The 16,740-nt window shown below is 34.6% G+C and overlaps 1 protein-coding gene across 1 annotated transcript; it reads left to right on the top strand.

Moving 5' to 3' along the window:
* The first annotated feature begins 622 nt into the window (after positions 1 to 622).
* On the top strand, positions 623 to 5,062 carry LOC7475094 (nuclear pore complex protein NUP35). Its single transcript, XM_002299696.4, has 4 exons — positions 623 to 786; positions 866 to 1,504; positions 3,446 to 3,557; positions 4,490 to 5,062. Exons 2-4 carry the CDS (start codon positions 936 to 938, stop codon positions 4,796 to 4,798), a joined length of 990 nt encoding a protein of 329 aa, XP_002299732.1. The 5' UTR covers positions 623 to 786; positions 866 to 935; the 3' UTR covers positions 4,799 to 5,062.
* The last annotated feature ends 11,678 nt before the right edge of the window (positions 5,063 to 16,740 follow it).

Genomic DNA, 16,740 nt, shown 5'->3' with positions numbered 1-16,740 from the left:
TTCAGGGTGTTTTAAGTTAATAAATTAGTTTATTAACATTATAAGGATGTTTGTTAGTTGAAAATAGATTAAAAATTAAGATTTTGTATCTGAAAAACCCCATTTCAATTTTTTTAACCAACCCTCTATTGATTAGAAATTGGGTAAGTAAAAAATGCTTGGTCTGTTTTTTTTTTTTTTTAGAAAAAAGATTGCACAAAATGTTTTAGAGCTTGTTTAAAAATGTGGTAGAAGTTGTATTTCAAAACTCGAAGATATTTTAAAATAATATTTTTTTTATTTTTTAAAATTTATTTTTAAGATTAGCGTATCAAAACGATATAAAATCACATAAAAAAAATATTAATTTAAAAAAAAAATTAAAATTTCTTTTAGAACCGTGATTTGACCACACTGCTAAAGATGTCCTTTTCGTATCATCTCGTATTGTCATAAAATACTTGGATAGATTTAAATAACGGTCTACCGCGTCTTTGATTAAAGGGTATATTCAAAAACAAATTCAAAGTGTTGGGCTAGGATGTCTAAAATTATGGTAGAAGGGGGTTAAAAAAAAGAACGGCGTCAAATAACGAAATCACAAAAGTGCCCTCATATAAGACGGCGAAGAAAGAGACCCAGAAGGGAGGGTATTTCCATCATTCAACAAATAAAAAACTCAAAAAAACATTTGAATTCACAGAATCGGGGTATTAGGGCTCCATTACAGTTTTTAGACCCAGACACGGTTATAGCTCTCTCCTCAGCTTACTTGCTTTTAGGAGGGAAAAATCTCTAAACTCACAGGTACTCTCTCCTTTTATCTCTTCAGAAATTCACATTGTTTTTCTAAATATTTTGCTGATTGATTTCTGTGTTGCTTTAGGTTGTAGTAGAGAGGAGAGGTTTCCTTTTGCTTTGCTTTAGGTGTGTTGTTAGAAGAAGAAGAAATAAAGATGAGTTTAGTGAATAAATCCTCTGGGAGGCAATCCTTGTTTTTCCAAGATTTGGCATCACCTGTTTCTGCTGGTAAAGGGAAGTTCTCGACTCCAGCTCAGGCTGCTGCTGTATCTGCTCTATGGCGTGACAATTTTGGGGGTTCCGATCTTCCTCCCCCTCCCTTTTACACCTTGGAGGACCGTTCGGAAATCTCTCCCGAGTCTGGGATTCCTGATTACCCTTTATCTCCTGACATCAAATCTCACCCTACAACATCTCCATTTCAGTCTTCTGGGAGGGAGTTTGGTACTCCCCCAAAAACCAAATCCGAGGCTACTACTTCCTTTGCTTTGATCAGTGGGCAGAACACTCAACAGGGTTCTCCGATTTCGACTTGGTGGTCACCATCAAAAGCTAGAAGCAGCGAACACGAAGACAAAGGTAAAGGTTCTCCAGTTGAGGGTGTCGTCCAACCTGGTGCTTTAATCACACTTCCACCGCCTCGAGAAGTTGCAAGACCGGAGAAGCATAGGAACTGCGTGCCTGCGGGTAACCTTGACGAGGAAGAATGGGTTACTGTTTATGGGTATTATTTCATCTCCCTTTTTATATGCACCCATTGATTTGTTATTTCTTGTTTTCCTCTCTTAGCATTTTGTCATGTAGTATGATGTTACCTCCTTTTCCTTGCTATCTTCTTTCTGTACTATCAAATGGATATTTACTTTAGCTTGAAAATATGTACTGGGCATTTAGATTTTCAGATTTTCACAGGTACAGATAACGTTGAATTAGGGCTTTTTTTTGTAGTGTTGTTTTAGATTGGTGGCTTTATGTACTCTATAATAACAACCACAACTAAACCTCAGTACCAAACTAGTTGGGGCCGGTCTTACTATGATAGTGATGAAATATGGTTGTTGTGCAAATAGCTTTCCATGTTTTCTGTGTTCTACCTTGATATGCCTAGAACTCTTGTCAAAACTATTGGAAGATCTCTACAATGCTGTCAGTTAGAGCCTTAAAGGCTACTTATGCTAAGAGAAATCAAAGTTTTGAAATTGTTAATGCCTAGTTTATGATTTGTGATTATTTCTCAACCATTAGGTTGAAAATGAATAGAGTTGATAAAATATCTTCACAGGGAAATAGTCAAAGATATGATAGCATTGAACCCATCGTCTAAATCATTATATCCAAATTTGATCCTTTTTTTTTAACCGAACTTTCTGGGGTAGCACCTTCTCAATTTGAATTAGACTGAGGGAGGATATATCTTATCAATTTTAGGATGGAAGTACTTTGATTCAAGTGTAAAATTGAATTAAACAAACAAATCTGATTCTCATTTTATTATCTATGCCTGTGGTGGACGAGTTCAATCTAAATGCTAGTATGTTGCATATAGATAGTTAAATAAGTTTCAGAATCATATCATTTAACTTTATAAAATTGTGCCTAGGCGTTGAGGTGCACCTCGAAATTTTTGTAACTGTAGCAGATGAGTCTTTGAAATCTATCTATGTAGATCTCTAACTCTTTCTCAAAAGTTATTACAAATATGGATGTTTCTGCATCATCATGAGATAAAATTTTGACATAAAAGCCGCATCCAATCACTAAACAAGAACACATAATAAGTTACCATGCTCTATTTAAACTGATTTTGGAATTGTTTTTTATGTTTGTTATCCATGTAAAGGAGCTAGCAGGGTGCAATTTAATTGTTTCAGCCATCCTATATAAATGATTGGTGTTTTGGACAGAATTCCAGATTATCGTTTTCTGTGTGACAATTAGAAAAGCAAATAAGCTAATTTAATTTCATATAACACAAATAAAAAAATATTGAAATTTTATGCTGGATGTGATGAGCAAAGTCAATTTATTGCCGTTAAATTGCTTATGCTGCCACTATGAGAGTCATAGAGAAGCCCCTTCTGTGGTATTTAAGTCTTGCCAGTAAAATCCTCTGTATCATCTGCTCATGCAAGGTTGATTATCTGATGCCAAAGAAGTTCTCAACCAAGACTCCTACAAACATGTATTTTCGCACTATTCTATTAGAAAAATCTTGCAATTTCTGATTATAAAGCTTAAATCCATCTAAAGAAGAAGATGACATGAGCGGCTTTTCATAATCACAAAATCAAAACGAGATTGAGATTTTGACCAATGATTGGTTTGCTTATAGAAAGATGTGTTAATGAGGTGGGGTACAGAATGGGAGAATTGGTCCATTTAATCATTTTTCAGATTTAATTGAGAAACAATGTTTGACTTCTAAGATGGAGTGTTTTAAGCCAAACCAACGATGATTGCAATTATTTGTTGCTAGTCATTTCTAGTGGTTGGATGGTAAATGAAGTTCTTAAAAGCATCCAGCCTGGAATCTGAAGCCTTGGAGGCTTGTCTATTATTATTCTTTATTAATATATGTTGCAAGTTGAGAAATGTCCTCCATTTCTCCATGTTGTTTCCTTACATTCTAGATCTATACCACTTATTGGAAATATTTATTTTTCAGATTTGCTCCGGGTGATACCAATTTAGTGTTACGGGAGTTTGAAAAATGCGGTGTGATCTTGAAACATGTTCCTGGTCCAAGGGAAGCTAACTGGATGCACATTCTCTATCAGGTTCTACTCGTTTGCCTTGTATCATCATTTGAGAGGCTGTTCTTTTGTTGTTTTTTTTCATGTCATCGTTGCAAATTTTCGTTTGGCTTTTGGCACTTTTATGGTTCTTCTATATGAATGAACAATTGCATCTCAGAAACATATGCTAACTGAGCTTTAAAGTTGACAAAGATAGTGATACATATGAGAGAATTTGAAACTTTCAGGAGGCTTAACATTTCCTCAATTCTGTGTTTAGTGGGAATATGGAAGTATTCATGTATACCTGTTTGGTTGTTCCATGATGACTTCTAATCAACTAAGTTCTTCTGTAGATTTTCGCTAGCACCCAATATGATAGATTATTTGCATAATATGGTTGCTACAGAATGTTCACCTGATATTCATACATCCTTTGGCAGTTTTTTGAAGGGTTTGAATTGGGTTCTGGACCCTTTTGAGTGAATAGTTTATTCAGCCATCATTTCTCAGATCAACAAGTGACCTGGGTTCTTATTAGTCCTCTTACCCTAATTTGATTCCATAAGCTTGCAGAATGAATACTCTGTAAGCAAGAACACAATTGAGACAAAAAGAATAAGCTGCTGCTGTCTGGTTTATGTTCTTCCTCTCGCTTTTTTTTTCTTGGCTTATTGTCCCACGTTTGGATCATCTTTTTTCACCAAGAATTGTGTGTTATATATCTACTATTATTATATACATTGTTGACAATCTTATCTGTCCAACTGTTTTGGTCATTGTGCTTTATACCTATATGCTTTATCCAGAAGTCTTCTGGAACCTTTTCTATTTGCTTCTTCGTATCAGAAACCGTGCACAACTTTTTCTGATACTTTTAGCCCATGGTATCAAGGTGTTACATGATTTTTAGTCTGCTCCATGTCAAAGCTTATGAATTGTGATTTAGTGGTCTGTCCTTTTGCTGTGTGTAGAGTCGAGCTGATGCTCAGAAGGCTCTTAGCAAGAATGGGATGCAAATCAACGGAGTACTAATCATTGGTGTGAAGCTAGTGGATCCAATGCAACGCCAGGCTTTGAACGAAAGAATTAACAATCAGGGATTCATGACCTTACCCCCACCATCATCGACTAGAACCCCAGATTCAAACGCATTAAGAGCCTCTCCTCGCCCCCACTATCTTCAAAATGGCAGCACCAGTGCCCGGCAGTCAGGAGGTGTGATTGCTTCCCCAGCGAAGTCCATGGTATCCAAAATCTTTGATGTTATGTTTGGCATTTAGGTTAGAAGTTTGTGCTGATCCAAAAGCCTTTTTTTATATCTTTTTACAACCAATAGTATAATGTTTTCGGCAACTAGAATATAACAGAGTTAAGTGTTTTTTGTTTCATTGTCTTTCCCATGTGAGAGATATTTGTTATATTCCTTGTCTTTAAAATTGTACTAAGACTCCTATTTGAAAAAACAAAGAAAAGAACTGTACTAAGACATCTGCCTTATGATATTTGCTCAAATGTTGAGAAATGAAATGTGTTGTTATGATGAATTTGGAAGATCATAGAAACCAAACTTTTTTTTTTAATCGTTAAGTTGATATGGAAGCAATTATTTTTCTGTTGTTACAATGACTAATTTTTAAAGTAGGAGAGGAGAAGTGCATTTTTTTGCTATGGTAGCTTATACTCTCTTCTGAAAGGGAAACTGTTTGAAGTTTGAGCGTAGATAAGAGAGAGACCTGCCTATGGGAGTTTCACGTGATGGTTGACATTGAAAATATCTGGTTTTCAGCATTGCCGTTTCTGCTTTTTTCACTTTTTGATAATTTGGGTTGTCAAGTCTTGTATGCTAGCAAACTCCATTGCAACCAGGTTGGACTGGTGTGGGAAAACTAAACTGTGATTTCAGACAGGCACTGTAACTAGGCTGCAAGCGGAATTTGATTACTGTCAGATTGTGGACAGGAAACGCACCGGAATCTCTCGAATGATAATTGTATTTGCGTCTATTGGTTTCGGCGTAAGCATGTGCATGTGTGAAGTGTGTGTGTGTGTGTGTGTGTATATATATATATATATATATCCCAGTCGAGGGACTTCCATGGCAAAATTGTCTGGTCATGCTTACGATATAAGGTTATTTCAGAGAAGGATGATTATTTGGTGAAATATAACATAACAATGACAAATAATAAAATAAACTAAAAAGAGAAGGGGATGTCTACAGTGTACATTACTTTAGTTCTTGTAATAGTGAAATGGTTACTGATGTAGTAGGGTATTTTTATTATTTTTTGAATATTGAAAATACAAAAACACCTTTAAAACTAAAAAAATTAAGCTTTGAATTTAGAGGTATTCATGTCTTTTCACCTTTAAATGCACAAGGCTCTTACATGACTGCCCTTGAAGTTGAAGAAAAATTAATTTTGGTGTAGGGTTTTTTTGGCTTTTTACACTTTTTTTTAATTGTTAAGTGGGATAAAGGGAAAATTTATTTTTTAATATTTAATAAATATTTTAAAAAATAATTAACACGTGCGTTACATAGGAGAAGGATAATAGATCTTCAGGTGGCATGTGTTGCATCTTTAGTCAACCAAAAACAGCTTTCGAGGTAGGTTATTTTAAAAAGTTAACTCAGGTCAGTATCTTTTTGATAGCTTATCTTCTTTTTTTTTCATCGTTTAACCTTATTGTTCTTAAAATTTGGTTGTGGTTTTCTTCACTTTTTTTTTTTCATGTTGGGTTATTCCAATCTCATGACTTAACCCACGAGTTTTACGGGTTAATCTAGGTTATTTTGCTCATTATCACCCAGGTTCCATATCTATTACGTTAACTTGGGTTGACTCCAATTGTTTTTTTTTTGTCATTTTTTAATCTAATTTTATGCTTCCAAAGGTTTTTCTCTCCAAATTATGGTAATTTTTTTGTCTATTTACTATTATTATCTACTTTTTTATCATAAAATTAAAATAAAATCAATTTATTAAATCTATTCAGCTATAACTCAAGTAGTTAGTTTTTCTTATTTCCTTGAAATCATAGTTTTGAAACCCGACCCGGTCAAATGATCGGGTCACGGGTCAGATGGGTTGACTCGGGTTGACCCGGGTCAACAAAAAAAAACATATTTTAGCTTTATTTTCTTCCCTTCAAGAGCTTCAACCCCATCTTCCTGCTCCGATGTCTTCAATCAAAACTCAAAAATAGCATCCACACAGACAGAATTCTTAGTGACCTATTTGGAAACTAAACCACACACAAAAACATATACCATGTTGTCCTCTCCAATTATCTACTCCTTTTCACTCTTGCTTTCCGTTTCCCTCATCTACCTCTTCTCCCCTCAAATCCTTCCTCTCCAAAACCCTCAAAACCTCCCTTTAGATGAACTTTATGATCTTACTCTTTTCAAGAAAGCCCTTAAGCCTTGCACAACTACCTCCCACTTATCCACTAGGAACCCCACTCCTAAAATAACCTTTCTTTTCCTTATAAACTCTGATCTCTCTTTTGCTCCTCTGTGGGAGCATTTTTTCCGGAGCTACAGCAATCTTTACAACATCTATGTGCATGCAGATCCATTTAGTAAAGTCTCAAACCCAGATGGGATTTTCAAGGATCAGTTCATTCCCGGCAAGAAAACAAAAAGGGGCTCTCCTTCTTTAATCTCTGCAGAAAAAAGACTTCTAGCTAGAGCCATTCTCGATGACCCTTTTAATCTTCACTTTGCTCTTGTTTCTCAACACTGTGTCCCTCTCCATTCATTTCAATACATGTACAATACCCTTTTTCACGATCAATGGTCAGACGTCGACGTCCCCTGCTCCTCAGCTGGGTTTCAAAGAGGAATTAGGTTACTGATTTAATGATTTTGCTTCGTTCTTCTTCAGTCATTAGTCTTCAGCGTTTTGGCATTTTAGAAAGCTAAAAACGATGTCGTTTAATGACAGTCAAAATAATAAAAAAAAATTGACCGGGTCTCACCCGGGTTTGACCGGGTGGACCGGGTCCCGGGTCGACCTGCCGGGTTGATCGGGTTTTCCCGGGCCAATTCCCGAGCGGGTTTTTGCCTCCACCCGGACCGGTCCCAGGCCCGGGTCGGCCGGGTCCCGGGTCGACCCGCCGGGCTGGTCCGGGTTTTAAAACACTGCTTGAAATACTCTTGCCGCCATCTAAACATTGGTTTTTACAAAAATAAAATAAAATAGATGTAGACCGTAGTGTGCACCCTAGTCTAGTACTCTCTATGCCTGAGTATGTTTCATTTCATGTGAATTAATAACTTAATTTGCCCAATAATTTCAATGAGAATAGATACCATCCGCCAACTATGGTTCATGGTAGACTACAAAAAATAGAGCTCGCACTGTTGGCCATTTGCAAAGCTGATAAATGACCTCCAATTCAAGTGAGAAATTTTGACACCCAACACATATTTTCAAACATACTCTCTATGCAGGATGCCTCAACCTTGCACAAGCATCAATAACAATCAATAGCCCTATGCTGTGCGGTGCTTCCATCTCAGGAACCATTAGTCTTGGGCTCGGGGTTTCTGCTTTGAACTTTGAACCAATGGCATGGTAGGTTTATTAGTTTCAGGGTTCTGGTTAAATAATTGAAGCTTTAACCTTTCAGAAATAATTTTATAACAGAGCTATGAAACTAATAAGATCTTCTCCTAAAACATTTATTATGGCCTGCAACATTCAGGGATTCCACCCAGAATTGCATCATCGAGTTCTAGGAATTACCGCCACCTGGAAATCCATCCTCAAATTCAGGGTTTCTCTTGACTGTTCCTGCATTAGATACCAACTCACCATCACTGTTGCCATCTCCCTGAATTTTACTGGGGTGACTGGGGACTCTGATGAGTGACACAACTTTTTTTTATCTTTGATGACTCCACGTTAGCTATTTTGTTCAACCCTCATAAGCCAGGAAGATCTGAGAGAGCAACAAAACCGAATCCCAAGTATAGTGAAGTGCAGTGAAAGTGCAAGCGTAAGACCAGGACAAACCTGATCCACGAAGGCTTGATTGTAGCAGCTAAAGGCGTGAGGTCTTCACCACGTCAACTAGTTATGGAGTAGTGCTAGGCATCAATTTCTATTCAGTTTCCATTCAGTATCTATTTTGTTCTATTTTGTAGTAAATTGAATAATGTAACCATTGTAATGGAACCTTAGATTTCGGTTGTATATCCGAAATATTGGTTGAAGTAAGGTTATTAATAAGTGCTGGAAAGAAATGAAAGATATAATTTATATCCTAAATTTTACCTTGTGGTACGTTCTCACTCTAAGAGAATAACTGTGTTATTTTGATGTGGAAAATTGGCTCTTGACTGGGACATTATCAAACCCAACCACCAGTTTCTCAAAAAAAAAGGAGAAAAATAAAACAAAAAAAAAAGACAAAACTTTGAATGTGCAGAGACTGAAAAAGATTGTATAGATCCCAGTTCAATGGAGTTTAAACCATTACATACATAGTTGTTTAACAATGTACAAAATGTTCTTTTATCAAGGCTCGAGCCTTACAAGCACAATCTCTATTCTATATATTTTAACCTTTCAACAACAAAAAAGAAAAGATTTTGTAGACTTGTAGTTGATTAGTTATAATTTACTTGTAATTACAGTGATTCAACTTGGCAATTGACAAATAATATGGAAGAAATTGTTGAAACCCATTAAACCATAAACAATGATATAATGTAGGTTGTTCTTCGGGCATCTATGGAGGATTGTTTGGCTTTTCTTGGATAGGAGAATGGCCTTTATCCATTGCTTGTACTAACTAGTCATCAAGCATCGTAGCAATGATCTTGCTTGTAAATTTTTTAAGTGGCATGATTTTCTTTTATTAAGCTATCCCACCAAGCTTGACAATATGTTGATCCGATAGATAAGAAGTTCTTTTCATGGAGCATACGGTAAGCTGTAATAACATTATAACTCATGATATGCTCTTTATTCCATGTGTCAATATATTGTTTAATATTATTACCTTGTCTTTGTTTATTTTATTTTAAGTTGTTATTAATAAGTGTGACCTAGTCTAGTTATCAATGAAAGAAGATGAAGGAAGTGTTAATGGAAATGATAGGCAACCTGATATTACAACCATGAAGGACTACTTGAACCCACACAAAACAACACCTACCTCTTGTATTGTCCTCTCTATATAACCCTATATGTTTATTATTATATCAGCCATTGATACAAATTCGAAGAGTAAGAACCTTTAAACCAATAAACAAAATAGAAATAATAAAAAAAAGCTAAAATCAAAGTGAAAAGAACCCAACCCAATGATTATCTAAATAAAAAAACTAAAGTTATTGGATGAAAGACCTTGGTCTATTGATTATAAAGAATCAAGAACTACAAATATAAGGAAGAATGTCACAATGACAATTAATCTTTGCTAAGTCATGAAGAGTTTAATAAAGAACCAAGAGTATGAACAACCTCGTACACCCACAGTATTATTATGAAATAAAACTAAGTTTACCCCTCTCCACAAAAGGATTCATCCTCTAATTAATAATAGGAACACTATTTATGGGCAATACATCAATATAATCCTGCAATAAAGAATCAACAACATTATTTTGTATAGGCATGTTAGTATAAAAAACATTCTTTACAACACTCTATTATGCATAAAATCTCTCACAATTCTTTATTTTCCCCCCAACAATCTCTTTTATTTCTCTCTTATAGGCTAACTCACCATTTTTTTTAGCTCGACCACTGTTTTCTTGTAAATTAACCGCACTAACATATTCTAAAAAGTTATATTCCTAACTAGAATTTTTTCACTCCCATGTAATTTATTAAACTTTCACATCGAGGGTCAGGATGCTCTCTTTCATATTTATATGAAGACAATAAAGGCATTAAAGGCTAATACTTCTCGTATTTATTACTGATGTGGCATCTTAAATGAAAAATATTCTTTTTATGATGCTTCAAATCATTCTTTTTGACTTGTAAGCTCAATACACACTTGACCATAAGTAACTCACCCTCAACTGAATATTCTACCTCTTCATCACTTGCATTATTAAGATCAGAATCAATGATGTTATCTTTTTCAGGATATGAATCTAATGGACTTTCATTCATTGAAACATCCATCTCAAATGAATCAGCTTTGGAGTCTTTTAAGGGTTCAATACCATCTTAATATTTTATATCTTCTTAGCATTGTATTGTAGCTCCTCAGTTAATAAGTAGTTTATTTATTTCTTTAATAATTTTACATCCTTGCTCTCCTTTACTAATCTCATTGTGGCTTCTTGATTGTCAGCTTTCAGGGTTTAAAGCCTTAGTTTATCTTACTTTCTAGCATTAGGAACCTTTTAGGTAGTCTCTTTCTCAAATTAGTAAACATAAAATATTGTTTATCCATCCAGTTCTTTTTATCATCAAACTTCACATTCATACGCTTAAACTGTTGTTACATCGCTTATAATAAAAATAAATCATTTTTCTTCTCCTTAGGTGATGACCTATCAATGAAAGACATAGTCAAATATGAAGTTTTATGTTAGTAAAAAAAATATCCTCACACATTCTCTCATGTGTTTACACTTAATGATATATCACTTTACTCGTGTTTCATTTAAATTTTAGCTTTGTTTTTCATGATAATATGCCCACTTTTATGCCCTGTACCTCTCGTGCTCTCCTAAACAACCAAATATTCAGCTCATAATGTCCAACCAAAGATTTTAAGAAACATGATAGTTAAGAACAATGAAAATAGAAATGAAAGTGAAAACAAAAATGAAACGAAAATGAATACACAAATGAAATGAAAACGAATATAAAAATGAAAACAAATTCAAGAAGGACTATGAAATAAAAACCATAGTAGATTCAAATAACCTGAGATCAAGCTTTCAAAAAATTTGGAAACTACTAATGTAACAACTGATTTGATATAAACTAATTTGCCATGTTATTTAAGACCTGAATCAAAATCTTGTAATTTCAACTACCCGAAATCAATTTTTAAGTCAAACAATCTGTTACCCACTGATCAGATATTTATTCTAGTATCTGGAGCACAAAATATATGAAATAAATTACAAAGTATTAGAGCTATGATTCATACTTAACTTAATATTAAAATCCTACTTGCTTACTGGACTCCAAAAAATCTCAAAGAGTTAGAAACTCTAAATTAAAAGATTTTTCTTCTTGCTCTTTATCTATGTTTATTTTGATCAAAGGATAAACCTTTCTTTGGAATTTTAGTCATTATATTTATTCAAAGTGATGATACAAGAGTTCTTACGTAGTGAATCCTTGTACCTAGTTAGTTTGAAGGTTTTATTGAATCATCATGGTTCTAGTATGAATATGAGGTTTTAAATCAATTTATTGGATCTTAACAAGAAAATTCCTATCATAAAGAAAACACCAGTAAAGTTGTATTCCATATAAATAAAAATACCATGAAAAAAAAGGTAAATAGAAGATTTAAGAGGTCTGCAATGATAAACATTAATAAATAAATGAGATTACTTGATATTTTGGCATATAACTACAAAAGATAGTTTGCATTTTTTTTTGTATTCAAAAGGATTCTTGAATCATAGGATTAAGAAGTCTCTATTGCAGATATCTGTTTTGACGAGTATTTGGGTGTTTCTGTTTGAGCTGTATGAGATGAAATTATCATATATGGTTCTCGAAGGCCCCAATTTACCTATCTTAATAAAGTTTATGATTGGTTTGAAGAACATCTTGAGATTCAGATGATTGTAAATGATATAACTAGTAAATATGTTCCTCCTCATGTAAATATATTTTATTGTTTAGGAGGAATTACGCTTACTTGTTTTTTAGTACAAGTAGCTACGAGGTTTCCTATGACTTTTTATTATCGTCTGACCATTACCGAGGCCTTTTCTTTTGTTCATAATGACTGAAGCTAACTTGGTTGGTTAATCCGATCAGTTCATCAATGACTGACAAGTATGATGGTCCTAATGATGATCCTGCATGTATTTCATGTATATCTCACGTGTGGCTTTAAAAAACCTTGTTAATTGACTTGGGTTGCATATATGGTTCTTGTTGTATTAACCACATCCTTTAGTGTAACTGGTTATTCCTTACCTTGGGATCAAATTGGTTATTAGGCAGTAAAAATTGTAACAAACATGTCAGAAGCTATTCCGGTAATAGGTATCACAAGTCATAGAATTGTAACAGATTGTAACTACCCGATAGTTTCAAAATAGTTGTTCCTTAGAGTTAGGAAACAATTTCAAATTGCTTTATATTTTAAGATCTAAAACAACTGTTTTTATCCCGAATGTGTATTTAACTGCTACAAAAATGTATAAGAAATCAATCAATTTCCTAATTGTAATATGGTATCAGAGCCAAGGGTAGCATAAGTAGCCAAAGACCTTTAATTTCAAGTAATTTGGTGATGTCAGAAATATTTAGTGGTAGGGTGAGAAGGGATTTAAAGTGGGAGTGGGCATTCTATTGATGAGGTAGACGACCGTGAAAAAGGTATAAGTCTAATAGGAGAGGGGTAGTGAAGCATGAGTGAAGAGGACAAGGCCTGTTTCAACTATATGAAGGTGCCTTCTTTCTTAGTAACCATTGTGTTCAGATGTGTGAGGTGGAGTGGTGAGATGAGATATGTCATTGCTTGAAAGAAAATTAGCTAGGAAGATGAATTCACCACCATTTTTAGAGTTGAGGGTTTTGATGGTTAAATTGAAGTGTTTTTCTATAATGGCTTTGAATCTTATAAAGACTTATTTGACATTGGATTTGTTTATAAGTGGCTAACCTTCTTCCCTTTGATTTTATTCTCCACAATAAAGACCACTTCCTTCGATTGGCATAATAGATTAGGACATCATACTTTATCAATTCTCAAATATATTATTTCTAGTAATCATTTAGGCTTATCTTTCTTTTTATCTCTAGATTTCTCAACCATAAGTAGTATAAGCCGATCCAATTTTTTTTTCCCTTTCTTTCTCCTGTATTTTAGCACTCGTGGCTACCGAATCTGACTCTACAACCATCCTCAACATTAATGAACCATAACCCAACCCACTCAACCAAACTCAACTTCCTTAACATTCTCAACCACAACCCCACTACTACACATCCCAACGTCACCTCCTCCCACCCCAATTGAAACTTATCCCTTTCCAATTCACTCAATGACAACTCGAGCCAAGAATCACATTCATAAACCAATAACTAAAATGAATCTTCATACTTAACTCTCAAAATCCAATGACCTTGAACCTATAACCATGACTAAAGCCTTTATAGATCCAAAATGGCATCAAGCCATGCCTGAAGAGTGTGATGCTTTTGTTAGAAATGGAATAAAGGAACTTGTTCCACCTGATTCTATATAGAATATCATTGGGTGTAAATGGATTTTTAGAATTAAACGTAACTCTGATAGCTTTATTGAAAGGTTCAAAACATGTTTGGTCGTAAAAGAATTTCATCAAAGATCAAGAGTTATTACCTAGACACTTTTAGCCTTGTTGTAAAACAAACCACAATTCATGTTGTCTTTAACCTTGTTGTATCTCGGGGTTGGTCCTTATGCTAACTTGATGTTAACAACACCTTTCTCTAAGGACACTTCTTCAAGAATGTCTACATGCAATAACCACCAGGTTTTATCGATCAAGATCATTCATCCTATGTCTGCAAACTGCGAAAGGCAATTTATGGCCTTAAACAAGCACCTAGAGCATGATATCATGAACTTCGCACTTTTCTTTTTCACTCTGGCGTAAAGAATTCTCATGCAGATACCTCACTATTTGTTCTTATTACTGCTGGACATATTATATATATACTTGTATATATGGATGACTTAATAATCACTGGTGACAACACTGAGATGATCGACTTCTTTATTGATTTTTTTGCTCATCGGTTTTCAATTAAGGATCTTGGACAACTATCTTATTTCTTGAGTGTGGAGGTAGTCCCAAATCAGCAAAGTATTTTACTATTTCAAAGGTGTTATTTTTCTGGATATTCTGGCTTGAACTCATATGAATGATGCCAAACCCATGTTAACTTCCATTCCACCTAGCCACCTCTGATGTTATAATCAGGCTCTCCTTTGTTTGATCCTACAGAGTACAAAACAATTGTTGGCAGCTTTCAATATCTCTTGATTACAAGACCAGACCTTGCATTTATGGTTAACAAGCTCTCTCGGTATATGCATACTCCAACAACCTACCATTGGAGCTTTGTTAAACATTTGTTACGTTATCTATGTGGAACTATTAATAAAGGCCTACAAATATATCGTCAGGCCCCATTGAATTTACACGCCTATTTCGACACAGATTGGGTAGGTGATAAGGATGATTTTTCATTTACCAGTGCTTATGTCATATCTTGATCGCAATCCAATCTTCTGAAGTTTTAAAAAGCAGAAAAAAGTTACAAGATCCTCCACTGAAGTTGAATACATGTCAGTAGCTAATGCAACTATTAAGCTCAACTGGCTTTATTATCTCCTAACTGTTATTGTTGTGTTCAACTACCTTGGTGTCCCGTCTTATACTATGACAATGTTGGTGTTACACAACTCTGCTCCAATCCTATGTTTCACTCCAGAATGAAACATGTTGCCATTGATTTTCACTTCATCAAGAACCAAGTACAAAATGATGTCCTTCATGTTGCTTGTATATCTTCAGCAGATCAATTTGCTGATGCACTCACTAAGCCTCTTTATTGTGCCCACTTTTTTATTTTTTTATCTCAAATCCAAGAATGAACTTTTATTTCGAGCTCCATCTTGAGTGTGCATATCATAAGTCATAAGATTGTAACAGATTGTAACAACCTGATAGTTTCAAAATAGTTGTTCCTTAGAGTTAGGAATCAATTTCAAACTGCTCTATATTTTAGGATCTCAAGTAACTATTTGTTATCCCAAATATGTATTTAACTGTTGTAAAAAGGTATAAGAAATCAATCAATTTCCTAATTGTAATAATAGGATCTTTCTTGGTAGAGTTATTACGTGGAACTGCTAGTGTAGGGCAATCCACTTTAACTTGTTTTTATAGTTTACACACTTTTGTATTATCTCTTCTTACTGCCATATTTATGTTAATGTATTTTCCACTGATATGTAAGCAAGGTATTTTAGGTCTCTTATAACTTAAGTCATTTATTCCATTATGCCTGAGCATGAGTAGACTCCTTTCCTTATTTGTATTCGGTGCATTTTCTTATTTAAGATAGAGGGTCTTCCCTCATCACCTATTACATTTGACAGTTGTTTCAAGAGTCTATGAGCATGAAGAGGTTTAGGAAGTTTTCAAGCAAGAAAGACAAGTTTTGGCTACAACGTGGCTGTGATTCCCATAGAGAAAAAAAAAGAGTTTACAGCTACTGACACCGACTTGAACTAATAAGAGCTACCTCACTACTACCTACTAGTGCCTTCATGGTCTCAAATTGAATCCCAAATCATGCAAACGTTGGTGAAACATACACAAGCATTAAGCATAGAATGAAACACTCAACAACTAGTGAATTAATTTTATCAAAACAATTATTCACATATTCATAACTAGGTTACATAAAAAAATCACATAATAAGAGACTACTCCATAGCTAAATTAAAGAGAAACAAACTTGACACAATGAGCATCACACAAGAGTGGAGGATGACTGGAGAAAAGCCTTGATTCTCTTGAAGTCTACTGCTACCTCTTTTTTTTTTTTTCTTTTCAGTTATATTCTTCTCTCTTTTAGTGCTGCCTCCTATCTTTTATGGTGTGTTTAGGGTGTCAAGAGTCCCCTTATCTGCTACCTAAAGAGGTATATATATTTTGGCATTATCCTCCAAAGGAAAGGAAGTCAATTCCCTTCTCTGTCGCGGATTCTTTCTCTTCTTGATATTGCGTGCCAAATTTGGAGCAGAAAATGTGCAAATTAAGAATTTTTTATTTCTGGAACAATTGTAGAAAGTTAAATTTTATTTCTAACAAAACTAATCATGCAATTTTTGGACGTTTAGAACTTGAGATATAGGCCAAAACCCGAGATAGTGTCTGGGTCGTAGGAATTTTAGGTCTGATTCAAACTCTGTATTTCGACTTGTTTTTTGAGCTTTAAAACAAGAAAACTAAATTCTATGCTCTTTATATGAATTGTAGGCCCACGCC

The sequence above is a fragment of the Populus trichocarpa genome, chromosome 1, assembly GCF_000002775.5.
Source record: "Populus trichocarpa isolate Nisqually-1 chromosome 1, P.trichocarpa_v4.1, whole genome shotgun sequence".
Classification (NCBI taxonomy): domain Eukaryota; kingdom Viridiplantae; phylum Streptophyta; class Magnoliopsida; order Malpighiales; family Salicaceae; genus Populus; species Populus trichocarpa.
This window is presented reverse-complemented; position numbering and strand designations above follow the sequence as displayed.